The 14,912-nt window shown below is 43.3% G+C and overlaps 1 protein-coding gene across 6 annotated transcripts in view; it reads left to right on the top strand.

Moving 5' to 3' along the window:
* The window catches only part of FAM237A (family with sequence similarity 237 member A), a 144,342-nt gene that overhangs the window by 84,099 nt on the left and 45,331 nt on the right, over positions 1-14,912 (top strand). For 3 of the 6 annotated variants that reach the window (XM_073541927.1, XM_073541928.1, XM_073541929.1), the window contains one exon: positions 10,962-11,121. The exons of the other annotated variants lie outside the window; for them this stretch is intronic. In XM_073541927.1, coding sequence (XP_073398028.1) covers positions 11,119-11,121 — 3 coding nt within the window. In that variant the 5' untranslated portion in view covers positions 10,962-11,118. The remainder of the gene's footprint in view (positions 1-10,961; positions 11,122-14,912) is intronic. 6 annotated transcript variants of the gene reach the window in all.

Raw genomic sequence — 14,912 nt, 5'->3', positions numbered from 1 at the left:
CAACCTGCGCAGGAAGGACCGTAACAGCCAGCGAGCTCCTTTGCAGCCAATAATAACTAAACAGCCACTCGAGTTGGTAGCCCTGGACCATGTGAAGCTGGTCCCAAGCCATTCAGGCTACGTTTATGCTCTTACCATTGTTGACCACTTCTCGAGATTCCTGGTAGTCGTGCCTGTCAAGGATCACACAGCCATGACAGCAGCCAGAGCATTCCAACAGCACTTTTGTCGACCACACGGATATCCCGAGTAAATGCTTACAGATCAAGGTCCAGCCTTTGAGGCAGAAGTGTTCCAAGAATTCTGTAACTTGTACGGTTGCAAGAAGATCAGGACAACACCATACCATCCACAGACCAATGGCATGTGTGAAAAGATGAATCAAGTGGTGATCGATCTACTGAAGACCTTGCCTTTGGAATAGAGGAATCTGTGGCCAGAGAAGTTACCAGATCTGGTAGACCTCTACAATCAAATTCATAGAATCATAGAATCATAGAATCATAGAATCGTAGAGTTGGAAGTGACCTCCTGGGCCATCTGGTCCAACCCCCTGCTCAAAGCAGGATTCGCTAAATCATCCCAGTCAGATGTCTGTCCAGCCTCTGTTTGAAGACTTCCATTGAAGGAGAACTCACCACTTCTCGTGGCAGCCTGTTCCACTCATTGATCACTCTAACTGTCAAAAAGTTTTTTCTAATATCTAATCTGTGTCTCCTCCCATTCAGTTTCATCCCATTGCTTCTAGTCTTTCCTTGTGCAAATGAGAATAAAGTTGATCCTTCTACAATGTGACAGCCCTTTAGATATTTGTAGACAGCTATTAAGTCTCCTCTCAGTCTTCTCTTTTGCAAACTAAACATTCCCAAATCCTGCAACCTTTCCTCATAAGACAGGGTTTGCAGACCGGTCACCATTCTGGTCGCTCTTTTCTGAACTTGCTCCAGTTTGTTGATGTCTTTTTTAAAATGTGGTGCCCAAAACTGGACACAATATTCCAGATGAGGTCTGACCAAAGAGGAGTAGAGGGAAATAATGACTTCACGTGATCTAGACTGTATGCTTCTGTTAATACATCCTAGAATTGCATTTGCCTTTTTTGCTGCTGCATCACACTGTTGACTCATATTCAGTCTGTGATCTATTAGTATACCCAAGTCTTTTTCACATGTGCTGTCACTTAGCCCTATTCCTCCCATTCTATATATGCTTTTTCCATTTTTATTGCCCAGATGTAGTACTTTGCATTTCTCCCTGTTAAAAACCATTCTGTTAGTTGCTGCCCACTTCTCCAGTTTATTTAAATCTTTTTGAATCCTCTCTCTCTCTTCTCTAGTATTAGCTATCCCTCCTAGCTTTGTGTCATCAGCAAATTTAATCAGTTTACCCTCAATGCCTTCATCTAAATCGTTGATAAAGATGTTGAACAATACAGGGCCCAGGACAGAGCCCTGTGGTACCCCACTTGAGACATTCTTCCAACTGGATGTGCAGCCATTTACAACCACTCTTTGGGTCCGATCACTAAGCCAGTTATGAATCCACCTAACAGTTGCCTTGTCCATTCCATACTTAATCATTTTTTCAATAAGGATTGTATGAGAGACTTTGTCAAATGCTTTGCTGAAGTCAAGATATACTATATCTACAGCATTTCCTTGATCCACCCAATCAGTGATACCGTCATAGAAGGAAATTAAGTTAGTCTGACATGACTTATTAGTTACAAACCCATGCTGACTCTGTTTAATAACTTCATTCTTATCCAGGTATTGACATACATGTTGTTTAATAATTTGTTCAAAGATCTTTCCTGGTATAGAAGTCAGACTCACCGGCCTATAGTTACCTGGGTCCACCTTCTTCCCCTTTTTGAAGATAGGAACAACATTTGCTCTTCTCCAGTCTTCTGGCACTTCTCCTGTTCTCCAAGAATTTTCAAAGATTATAGAGAGGGGTTCAAAAATTTCTTCTGCTATCTCCTTCAGTACTCTGGGGTGTAATTCATCTGGACCTGGAGACTTGAATTCATTTAGGCTAGCTAAGTGTTTCCTCACTATCTTTCTGTTTATAGATATCCTGGATTCTTCTATTCCCTTAATAGGACAGTGAATAACAGTTGATGTTACATTTCCTTTCTGAGAGAAAACAGATGCAAAATAGGAATTTAAAAGTTCAGCCTTCTCAACATCCTGTCTTACCATTTCATCATTTTCATCCTGTAAAAATCCTATAGCATCTTTGACTTTTCTTTTACTTTTGACATATCCCCAAAATCCTTTATTATTGCTTTTGACATCTCTTGCAAGCCTCAATTCATTTTCAGCTTTAGCTAATCTGATTTGTGCCCTGCAGGTTCTGCAGACAGCATTATATTCTTCTTTAGATATGCCTCCCTCTTTCCATTTTATAAACATTTTTTTCTTCCTTTTTAGCATGTGCTTAAGTTCTGTGTTCATCCATCCTGGTTTCCTTAACTGCTTCCTATTCTTCCCTCTTTTCGGAATTGTTAACAACTGTGCTTTGAGAATTTCATTTTTCAAGATTTCCCATCCTTCCTGGACATTTTTGTCTTTAAGGATATCCAGCCATTGGATCCCTCCAATTCTCTTTCTGAATCCCTTAAAAATCCTCTGAATTCCACCAACTGCACTCCAGCCTACCTAATGAGAGCGAGGCCTGGCAAGCTGCCTATTGATTTGGATATGGGAGTCCTTACACCCGAGGTGACATCACCAGATGCTGACTGGGATACAGAGCAGCAGCAGCAGTACCGTAAAGTGCAAGAGTGTGTGGAAAAGAGTCTAGCTCAGGCAAGACAAAAGCAGGAAAAGAACTACAATCAACATACACCTGCAGTTCCCTTGTCACCAGGAGAACAAGTCCTAAAGAGGAAAAGGAGGATGCATAAATTGGATGCCCGGAGTGTGGACAATGCAACCTGCTCAGGAAGGACCGTAACAGCCAGCGAGCTCCTTTGCAGCCAATAATAACTAAACAGCCACTCGAGTTGGTAGCCCTGGACCATGTGAAGCTGGTCCCAAGCCATTCAGGCTACGTTTATGCTCTTACCATTGTTGACCACTTCTCGAGATTCCTGGTAGTCATGCCTGTCAAGGATCAAACAGCCAGGACAGCAGCCAGAGCATTCCAACAGCACTTTTGTCGACCACACGGATATCCCAAGTAAATGCTTACAGATCAATGTCCAGCCTTTGAGGCAGAAGTGTTCCAAGAATTCTGTAACTTGTACGGTTGCAAGAAGATCAGGACAACACCATACCATCCACAGACCAATGGCATGTGTGAAAAGATGAATCAAGTGGTGATCGATCTACTGAGGACCTTGCCTTTGGAATAGAGGAATCTGTGGCCAGAGAAGTTACCAGATCTGGTAGACCTCTACAATCAAATTCCTCTGAATTTCACCAACTGCACTCCAGCCTACCTAATGAGAGCGAGGCCTGGAAAGCTGCCTATTGATTTGGATATGGGAGTCCTTACACCTGAGGTGACATCACCAGATGCTGACTGGGATACAGAGCAGCAGCAGCAGTACCGTAAAGTGCAAAAGTGTGTGGAAAAGAGTCTAGCTCAGGCAAGACAAAAGCAGGAAAAGAACTACAATCAACATGCACCTGCAATTCCCTTGTCACCAGGAGAACAAGTCCTAAAGAGGAAAAGGAGGATGCATAAATTGGATGACCAATGGGTGGCTGAACCCTACACCGTCCTACCATTAAACTTTGACAACACCAAAGTGTGCCTTATCATTAAGGATGGAGGAGAAACCTCATCAGCAGTGTCGAGGGATTATCTGCCCTGACCAACTAAAGGAAAGGATGGGAGAACAAAACAACCTTCAATCCATAGAAGAGGATGAAAAGGTCAGCACTGTACTCGGAGAATATCCTGCAAACTGGACAAGAGAGGATCAAGCCATCGTAGTTCCTGTCCTAATCTTTTCTCAGCCTACTGCAACTGAAGTAGCAGAGACTCAAGACAACTTTGAAAGTCAGGAAGTTCAGGCAGCGGATGCCACACCAGCAGTGGAGCAGGAGGATCCTCGCCCTGCCAGTGGTGAATCTGTCATGCCCACAGTGAGTCTAAGAGTTCGCAGACGGCTACTACCCAGTTTACCAACAGCAGCAAGAGGCCCACTAAACCTAAATAGGCCATTAGAAGTACCCATACTATGCAGATCTACCCGTAGTACAAAAGGTGAGATCCCAGTTAGATATAGAGATTAAAGTGCAAATAGAAAATGTAAACTGTACCTGTAAATATGCAACTTTTCAAGCCTATGTGCCTACATAGACTCTGTAAGAACCTTTTTGAAGATCTTATTTTGTTTTCATGGACAATTGGACCACAGGACTATGTGTGGCCAAAACAATCCTTGTATATAGTTACCAACTGCTCAGGAATTGGACCATGGACATTGACGCATGGACTAATCGTCACAAGGACTATTTTTGAGCTTTGGTTTTTGGAATTTTTCATTTTTTGAAATCTTGTAAACGTTACAATTGTCCATTTGTTTATATGTTTGCTTGTTTTCTCAGTCCGGGAGTACTGAATTGCTTTAGGGGGGAATGTGGCGCCCCCAGGAGTATAGTCACCACAGTGGCATTACTTTCCCCCTAAGGAGGGTGATGTCATGCTTGGAAGCAATGAAGGATCTCTCTATCAGGTAAATACAGCACACAGCACAGTTCCCACTCCAGGCCAGCAGAGGGAGCTCTGAACCACACTGGGGGAGGAGCTGCTCTCTGTGGCAAGGAAAGGGAAGTTAGTTCAGTTCTGTGGAGAGGGAAAAGAGTACAGACGTGGAGAGTGGAGGTGGAGGATTGAGCATATTCAGGCTCACTTCTAGCTGTAGCGCACGGTCCGGAGTCCAGTATCCGAGGTTGTTTGGATGCTGATGGTCCTGCAGCAGAAATCGGAGGAACAAAAGACTGTAAATGCTCTGTTCCCAACTAAGACTCGGAAGCACAGCAGCAACTTGTGTGAGCCAGAAAAAGGAGGCTACGGCTGTCTGCCATACGAGGGGAGTTCTAAAGAGAGCAAGCAAGGGGAACTTCAGCGTAACTCAGTACTGCAAGTGTCTCAGATAAGCGCTAGAAAGGAGACTACAAAACCCATCTGCATAGAGAGATTCCTAAGTTGCTCCCAGGCTGATCAACTCTTGTTCCATCTGTAATCTGGATCCTGGGCTGCACTTACAAAGCAGAGTAAAGGTAAAGAAAACTGCACCCTGTTGTGTCATTGCCTTCTTCCTGCAACCCCTTCAGCACTGCTACATCTCTGTGCCTAACACTGCACCCTCTTCCTCAACACCTATTACTACTGCCCTGGGACTACAGCTGTACCTGTGGGAAGCTCTTACATCTTGCTGCCTTATACCATCTGTCCCAGAGGATCTGCCTGCAGCATCGGCTTAACCCCTTCATTGCCGAGCACCACAGGTGGCGTCACGTATCATCCACCTATAAACTTTATTCAGCCTCGTTTCCCCCCTTTTGCATGGACGCCCAGGGCCACGGACCGGGTCACCACCACCGTGACACCTTCCTCTGAGACACCTGCCCGGTACCGAGTAACCCCACTGCCCTGGCGGGCGATCCATATATAACCTCCTGAAAATGTGTCAGCGAGTAGAAATCCACACACTCTTTCAAGCTCCACTATCCATGACTTTTCACCACTCCAATCTCTATGAGACTTGATGTATGTTGTTACCATACAGTTGTGGCCAAAAGTATTAACACCCCTGCAATTTTGTCAGATAATACTCAGTTTCTTCCTGAAAATGATTGCAAACACAAATTCTTTGGTATTGTCTTCATTTAATTTGTCTCAAATGAAAAAGCACAAAAGAGAATGAAGCAAAAAGCAAAACATTGATCATTTCACACAAAACTCCAAAAATGGGCCAGACAAAAGTATTGGCACCCTCAGCCTAATACTTGGTTGCACAACCTTTAGCCAAAATAACTGCGACCAACCGCTTCCGGTAACCATCATTGAGTTTCTTACAATGCTCTGCTGGAATTTATACCATTCTTCTTTGGCAAACTGCTCCAGGTCCCTGATATTAGAAGGGTGCCTTCTCCAAACTGCCATTTTTAGATCTCTCCACAGGTGTTCTATGGGATTCAGGTCTGGACTCATTGCTGGCCACCTTAGAAGTCTCCAGTGGTTTCTCTCAAACCATTTTCTAGTGCTTTTTGAAGTGTGTTTTGGGTCATTGTCCTGCTGGAAGACCCATGACCTCTGAGGGAGACCCAGCTTTCTCGCACTGGGCCCTACATTATGCTGCAAAATTTGTTGGTAGTCTTCAGACTTCATAATGCCATGCACACGGTCAAGCAGTCCAGTGCCAGAGGCAGCAAAGCAACCCCAAAACATCAGGGAACCTCTGCCATGTTTGACTGTAGGGACCATGTTTTTTTCTTTGAATGCCTCTTTTTTTCTCCTGTAAACTCTATGTTGATGCCTTTGCCCAAAAAGCTCTACTTTTGTCTCATCTGACCAGAGAACATTCTTCAAAAATGTTTAAGGCTTTTTCAGGTAAGTTTTGGCAAACTCCAACCTGGCTTTTTTAAGTCTCGGGGTAAGAAGTGGGGTCTTCCTGGGTCTCCTACCATACAGTTCCTTTTCATTCAGATGCCGACGGATAGTACGGGTTGACACTGTTGCACCCTCGGGCTGCAGGGCAGCTTGAACTTGTTTGGATGTTAGTCGACGTTCTTTATCCAACATCTGCACAATCTTGCGTTGAAATCTCTTGTCAATTTTTCTTTTCTGTCCACATCTAGGGAGGTTAGCCACAGTGCCATGGGCTTTAAACTTCTTGATGACACTGCTCACGGTAGACACAAGAACTTTCAGGTCTTTGGAGATGGACTTGTAGCCTTGAGATTGCTCATGCTTCCTCACAATTTGGTTTCTCAAGTCCTCAGACAGTTCTTTGATCTTCTTTCTTTTCTCCATGTTCAATGTGGTACACACAAGGACACAGGACAGAGGTTGAGTCAACTTTAATCCATGTCAACTGGCTGCAAGTGTGATTTAGTTATTGCCAACACCTGTTAGGTGCCACAGGTAAGTTACAGGTGCTGTTAATTACACAAAATGGAGAAGCATCACATGATTTTTCGAACAGTGCCAATACTTTTGTCCACCCTCTTTTTTATGTTTGGTGTGGAATTATATACAATTTGGCTTTAGGACAATTCTTTTTGTGTTTTTTCATATAAGACAAATTAAATGAAGATACTAATACCAAATAATTTGTGTTTGCAATCATTTTCAGGAAGAAACTGAGTATTATCTGACAAAATTTCAGGGGTGTCAATACTTTTGGCCACAACTGTATGTCTTGCCTCCAACTGAAAAAGTAGTAATTAGAAATGGCATGGTTTATATGGGGATGGATTATAAAAACACCCACATAGACTTTTTGCATGTTACAAGTACACTGTGCCTCTACGTTTCAATTTTCTATTTTATATCCTGCCAAGAAACAGGGCTTAACCCCTTTCCGACATTGGGTGTAATAGTATGTCGATGTCGGTCTCCGTCCCTTTGATATGGGCTCCATCGGTAAGCCCACATCTTTCCCGGGACATGTCAGCTGTTTTGAACAGCTGACATGTGCCCGCAATAGCTGCGAGTGGAATTGCGATCCTCCTGCGGCTATTAACTAGCTAAATGCCACTGTTATGCTCTGACAGCGACATTTAACAAGCGCTTCCAGCAATTGCACCGGAAATACGCACACCGGTGACCCCTGTCACGTGATCGCGGGTCACTGGTGTTTGGCATGACAACCTGAGGTCTCCTGGAGACCCCTATGGTTGTCAGTGCCAGCTTGCTGTGAGCGCCACCCAGTGGTCGACACTCATAGCAAGTGAGTTAATCTGCTTTAGAGAGTTGATCTGATCATCGCCTCTATGTAGCAGAGTCGATCAGGATGTGGCAGCTTCTAGTCTCCCATGGAGACTATTGAAGCATGTCAAAGGTTAAAGAAAAATGTTTTTAAAAATATAAAAAAATAAAAAATGTAAAAGTTCAAATCATCAACCTTTCGCGCCATTCAAAATAAAACAATAAAAATAAAATCAAACATGCACATATTTGGTATCACCGCGTTCAGAATAACCTGATCTATCAATAAAAAAGGATTAATCTGATCGCCAAATGGCGTAGCAAGAAAAGAAAAAATCAAAAAGCCACAATTACGTTTTTTTGGTTGCCATGACATTGCATTAAATAAAATACAATAACGGGCAATCAAAAGATCATATCCGCACCAAAATGTGATCATTAAAAACATCATCTCAGCGTGCAAAAAATAAACCCTCACCCAACCCGAGATCATGAAAAATGGAGACGCTACGGGTATCGGACAATGGCACAATTTTTTTTTTTAACAAAGTTTGGAATTTTTTTTTACCACTTAGATAAAAAAGATCCTGAGGCATGTTTGGTGTCTATGAACTCATAATGACCTGGAGAATCATAATGGCAGGTCAGTTTTATCATTTATTGAACCTAGTAAAAAAGTCAAACAAAAAACAAGCGTGGGATTGCACGTTCTTTGCAATGTTACTGTACTTGGAATTTTTTTTTTACTGTTTTCCAGTACACGACATGGTAAAACCAATGGTGTCGTTGAAATGTACAACTCGTCCCACAAATAAACAAGCCCTCATGTGGCCATATTGATCAAAAAATAAAAAGTTATAGCTCTGGGAAGAAGGGGAGAGAAAAACAAAAACGCAAAACCGAAAAAAGCTCCGTGGGTTAAGGGGTTAAAGTAAGTTTATGCTTCTGGGCAAATCAAAAATAGTACAGAATTGACATAGTGATTGACACACCCTACTTGACACTGCTCTCCAGTCTTTCTGCAGATATTGCAGCAGAGTATATTGACTCACAGACACTACTCACTTTTCTGCCTGCAGCCTGGCAGTCACTGTGCTGCAATGCTGAGAGTTGTGGCACTTTCTGGCACTTAAATCATTGGATAGTCAGGAGGATATTTGTCCAGCTCTTTTTTTCAAAGTGCTCCAACCACAAGGGTAGTATGATGTAGCACCCTAGTAAGTCACCGATCTATGTCTTCCCTTTGTCCTGACCCTGACTTTAAGGGTGTGTGCACACGCTGAAGATTCTGCTGCGGATTGATCCATGTGGATTTAGCAAAATCCGCAGGTCAAAAGACCTGCGGTTTATCTACGGATTAGCCTGCGGTTTTGCCCTGCGGTTTATCACCTCTACAATGGAGGAGATGGTAAACCGCAGCGGAATCCGCAGAAAGAATTGACATGTCAATTCTTCCTGCGGATTAGAAGCCGAAGCAAATCCGCACGGAAAAATCTGCACCGTCAGCACTGCGGTTTCCATTTCCCATAGGATATAATGGTACCGTACACCGCAGCAGAAACTGCTGCAGATCTGCAGGACCAAAACCGCTGCGGATCCGCAGCGTGTGCACACACCCTTAGAATTCACATTTAATGACTTCTACTGTCTCAAAATTGTTCAACTACTCTCTTAGTAGCTCTCATTTACAAATCAGGTGTTGTCTCAAGTACAGCTGATGAACTTATCATGGGCTTCATTAGCTGCATCAGTTGTGCTTGAGACAGAACACATCAAATATCAGCATTGGCTAGGGAGTTTTCTGACTATGACATTTGCATATTAAAAATATGACAAAGACACAAGTGTGGTCCAAAAAGTGAAGAGATCATTGCCATATGCAAACAAGAAAAATAATGCAAATAGATAGCATTGGCAATAAATGTTCCTAGAGATATAGTTGGAATCAGAGTTCACAAGCTAAAAGTTAAAGAAACACTAGCTACACCAGAAGAAGAAGCTAACACTGGCTACCATCAGATTCCTAAGGCCTCTTTCACACTTCCGTTTTTTACAATCAGTCACAATCCGCCAGGTTTTGGAAAAAACGGATCCAAAATTTCCTTTTGAGGATCCGTTTTTTTCCCCATTGAATTTCATTAGTGGCGGATCCTGACGGATTGCTGTCCGTTGCATCCGTTTTTGTGAGGATCCGCCGTGATGTTGCTGTCCGTTTCCATCCTCAAAGATTTTGAAACGGAGCTTGTAACGTTTTTTTTCCCAGCGGATCCTCCAGACACTGAATTAACCCGAAATTCTGTCTGGGTGCCGGTCCAAAAAAAAAAAAAAAATCTCTCTCTCTCTCTCTCTCCTTCCCAGCCAGCGTTTCCTTTAAACTTCCTCATTTTCAGGATCCGTCTGAAAACGGATCCTGTGCCATCCGTTCACATCAGTTAAGAACGGATCCGCTTTTCTAACTTTTTGGCGGATTTGAACTGATGCAAAAAAACTGAAGTGTGAAAGAGGCCTAAGCAGGTGGTCAAAACCCTTGAGTGACTACAAAAGACCTGCACCAATATTTATTGGCAGTAGGTAACCCCACCCCCACCCCTGTTTGTGAAAGTACACCTCGTGTGCCCATTTCCACAAGTCAGCTACAGCTGCCACCACCCTGGCAGTGCTGCAGCAGTGTTTTCAAATTCCAGCTCACCAACAGGTGTGTGATGTCACCACATGTTGGAACTTAACATTACATATGTTGGCTAGGTTTTGTGAGCAGCAGAGGAAAGCAGTTAAACATCAGCTACCCCATGCATGTTGGTATTCTGGTCTGCCTCTTCACATAAGAGCTGATGAGTGGTCATAAATGTGTGACATCTGTGCGGTTCTCAAAACTTTGAGGACTCGACCAAGATGGTGAGAGGCAATGATGCCATAGTCAGTGTAACCATCCTGCTTCTCTGTCAACTGAAATGCTCACTGCTCACAGGTAAAGAGGAGACTTTGCAGGTGAAGCAAGTTGAGACGGAGCAAGAAACCATAAATGGTGATGCTACACAGCCCAGCCTCATCTCATCTTCTCATTGCAGATTGGGTGATATTAAGGAGGAGGAAGAACAGGAGCTGGTTGCCTGCACTACAGACGGTACTACCCACACCACATTCATCCCATCTGTACAGCAGCCGTGCCAACGTCCTTCGTGATTACTCTCTACCTTACAACTATTGGGTAGCCAAGCTAGACACATGGTATGAACTGTCTCTCATTGCTTTGGAGGTCCTAACCTGCTCTGCTGCTAGCCTTTTGTCGAAGCGAGATTTTAGTGCCGCCGGGATATTATAAACGATAGGCGCATCCTTCTGTCAACTGAAAATGCTAGCAGGCTGACTCTTATCAAAATGAATAAGGGCTGGATTGGCCCAGACTTCTCAACACCACTGGATGACAGCAGCAGACATAAACTCAAATCCAGTGGGTTTTTTTGTTTTTTTTTCTGGCCTATTCCCGTGCACCCCTTCTCGCCCAAACATAGGTATATGCTTCAGGATTTTGTCTTCTTTGTGTTGTCCTCTTCCTCCTACACTATCACTTTATCAACAGGGTGAAAATGCTACCCTAGCTATAAAAATTTTAATGGTGTTTATGATGCCGACATTAAGAGGTTTGGGAGAACTACCACTAACATTCTTTGATATATATGTATACACCCAGGGGTAAATGCATTACCAGTCTAGGATACCACTCCTTAATAATGGAAAAAAAATGTTTTTTGAGGCCTTCCACTAAGTCTCTTCAAAGGGGTATTGGAGTGCCTCCTTTTAATTTTTTTGCATCACTTGCACTTAGTGCATATGCTTTACCAGTGTTGCCAGTTACCAGGAGACCCACTTCTTAGTAATGTGAAAAAATGTTTTTCTTAGGCTCCACCTTCTAGTTGAAGGAACATTTTTGATCCAGTATATGATCCAGTGCCTTGTTGTGGGCTGTCAGGTGGTCATCACATAGGGAGTTCTCACATTGCATATAGGATTTCACAGCTGGGACAGGAGACTTTGTACAGTAAGTACAGAAGATCCTGGTTTCCTCCATATCAGGCTGAGTATATGCGAAACACTCCACAATATTCCCCAGCAGGGTTGATGAAATAACAGGCCTTGATGCTGTTACGTTAATCTAATCGCTTTTTTTCAGGACTAATTCAAATAGATTCTATTCTCTAATAATACCGCTCTTATCTGCAATTCGCGTAGGGTGAGCTGTCACAGTAAGGATAGCGTATTACAGCCACTTAGTAATTATTGCCTTATAAATAATCGTTGCTGCTGTTTTTTCCATGCACTCATTGACAGATTCACGTTTTTTTATGGTGATCTGTACTCAGAAATTCATCAAAGCAGTCAATGCTCCTTGCGTTCCTCCAGAGTTTGTTGATGCTATGTACAAGAAAAAATCTTTTCCCGGCCAGTTCAAATCCCATCTATATTCTACAATAATGCCACTCTTATCTGCAATTCATCCACTGTTAGGAGTGGCAGAAGGCACTAAATAAAAAATATAAATTAAGTGCCTTCGCCACTCGGGGTCCACCGTGCGGTAGATGGAGAAACCACAGCTAAGTGACGCAGAGCAAGCTGGCGGTAATGTGCACAGGGTTTAGATAGCACCTAGGTGCACAAAGGAATCTCTGTTAAACACACAGAGCCAATAAAGAAAATATAACAATGCTGAGCCTGTTCAGAACACAGGAACTCAGCGGTGCACGAGCGGTATATGGCCATGGGAGTAGTTAAAAAACGGCACTCACTCCGCCAGGACCTACCGTAAACTCTCATGGAAAACTGCGCTGCAACTGCAGATGCAACCAATAGCTGCTACAGCAGTGCGGCGTGAGACTTGCCGCAAGGTAACACCGCAGTAACGCAAGTGCAATGTTAGACGCTAGCAGGTGCAATAGTGGAGCAATGGAGCGCTGGTGCTGTCTACTGGCTATTCCCTCACACAACCGTAATATCAAAGGAAGGGGGTTTCAAATGAGTCATTCACCAGTCCATGCATCCATCCACATACAGACAGCAGCAAGTATGACTATACTAGCGCATGGTGGAACAGCCATGTGCGCTTTTTATAGCAAACGGGACCTTCCAAAGGCTTCCAGATCTCTGAGCTGAGCCAATGGAATCTGGAGCAGGACCTGAGCACCTGACTCCTGAGCTCCAATGGCCAAATGTCCCATGAGCATGCTCAGAAGATGGGACGAATGTCTTAGCCTCCGGAGAGAGTTGCTGTAAAGCAATCTCCTCTGCAATCTCCTTTACATTAGACAAAGAGCAGGAGACTGCAGCATGTGAGGGTCTAGATTCCTGCCTAGTAATGGCCGAAATCTTACTCCTAACATCTACAGTCAGCTGTCGTATTAGGGATAGCGTATTACAGGCATCTAGTTAGGGATTATTTCTTTATAAATTATAATTCTTGCTGCTGCTTTTCCCATACAATTATTGACAGATTTATGTTTCTTGAGGTGATTTGTACTCAGAAATTCATCAAATCTGTCAGTGTTGCTTGTGTTCCTCAAGAGTTTGTTGTTGCCCAGTACAAGAAAAAATATTTTCAGAGCTGGTTCAAATCCCTTTTATGTTCTGCAATTTGTCTAGGGTGAGCTGTCACAGTAGGGATACTGCATTACAGTCATCTAGTCAGGGATTATTGCCTTTTAAATTATAATCCTTGCTGCTGCAACCTAAAAAAAAAATATCAAGGTAATATCTATTCTATTCCTTATTAATATCGCTGTTAGCTCCATTCAGTGTAGGGGTAAGTGCTAGATATCATCTGCTGGAAATGAGTATTCATTCTGGTCACACACATCTCTTCTACTGTCCATAACTTGGTTGCTTTTTTTCCCATATACTCATTGACAGATTCATGTTTTTTGTACTCAGAAATTCATCAAAGCAAGCAAAATTAACTGATGTAATGTGTCCATTCGCAGTTTCACTCTAGCATCGGTATTTAAGTGGTAGTAGTGGGAGACTTTATACTATTGGAGTTGGAATTTCCACTTCTGAACTTTCCAGTGCTTTGTTTCCATCCATTTCTGGGTGCTTCTTGAAATATGTTTGGGGTCATTGCTTATCTGAAAGACCAGTTACCTAGGATGCAAACGCAGCTCTCTGACACTGGACACTACAATACAACACTAAATCCTTTGGGAATCTTCACATTTCATAATGTCTTGGCACCCAGTGTCAGAGGCAGCAAGACAGACCCAAAATATCTTTGAGCCTTCACCATATTTATCTGTAACTACTGTGATTTTTGATTTGTAGGCCTCACTTCATTTACAGTAGAATGATGTGTTTTACCAAAAATCTCTATCTTGCTCTCATATGTCCACAAGTCGCCCGACCGCCCTCTACAAATAGTGAGGGTGACCTGATGGCCCTGAAAAAAAATATGTGACTTTCAGAGTCCCACCTTCATAAATTAAGCAGGATGTGTCTGATAATGTCACATACACTACATGGCTAGATAAGGTAGGAAAATGTTTAAAAGTGTGAACATAGCGCAATTTGTGGAGGAGCACTTTTCTTTTTTATTTATTTTGCCTTATATACAAGTCATTATCCTGGAAAGCATGTTTCTTAACATTTTTTCCTGTAAAATCCTTTTCAACTTCAGTTTTGTATGTTTTATTGTCAGTCCATAAAAGTAACGTGTGACGCTCGCGCCCTGACTAGTTGGCTTGAGCGAAGGGGTTGTGGGTCCACTGTGCCACAAACCACACTACCCTGGAAGGGGCGTAACTAAGCAGCTACCTCAGTGTTTACTAGTGCCTCTGATGGTGAGGTCAGGCTTATGCAGCAGGTAGCTGCCAGGTGCCACTCCAGGGTGGTGTCTTGCGTGGTTGCTGATCGCACTGGGGGCCGGAACACTAGGACAGGTGCGGGCGACAGGCACAACTGACAGACAGGCAGGTAAGCATGGCTGATACTTGGATGAGTAGGCAGGCACGGCTGGTACTCAGGCAGGCACAGCT

The sequence above is a fragment of the Dendrobates tinctorius genome, unplaced genomic scaffold, assembly GCF_039654945.1.
Source record: "Dendrobates tinctorius isolate UK_male_01 unplaced genomic scaffold, ASM3965494v1 ptg000125l, whole genome shotgun sequence".
Lineage (NCBI taxonomy): Eukaryota > Metazoa > Chordata > Amphibia > Anura > Dendrobatidae > Dendrobates > Dendrobates tinctorius.
The sequence above is the reverse complement of the archived record's forward strand: the minus strand, read 5'-3'. Positions and strand labels throughout refer to the sequence as shown.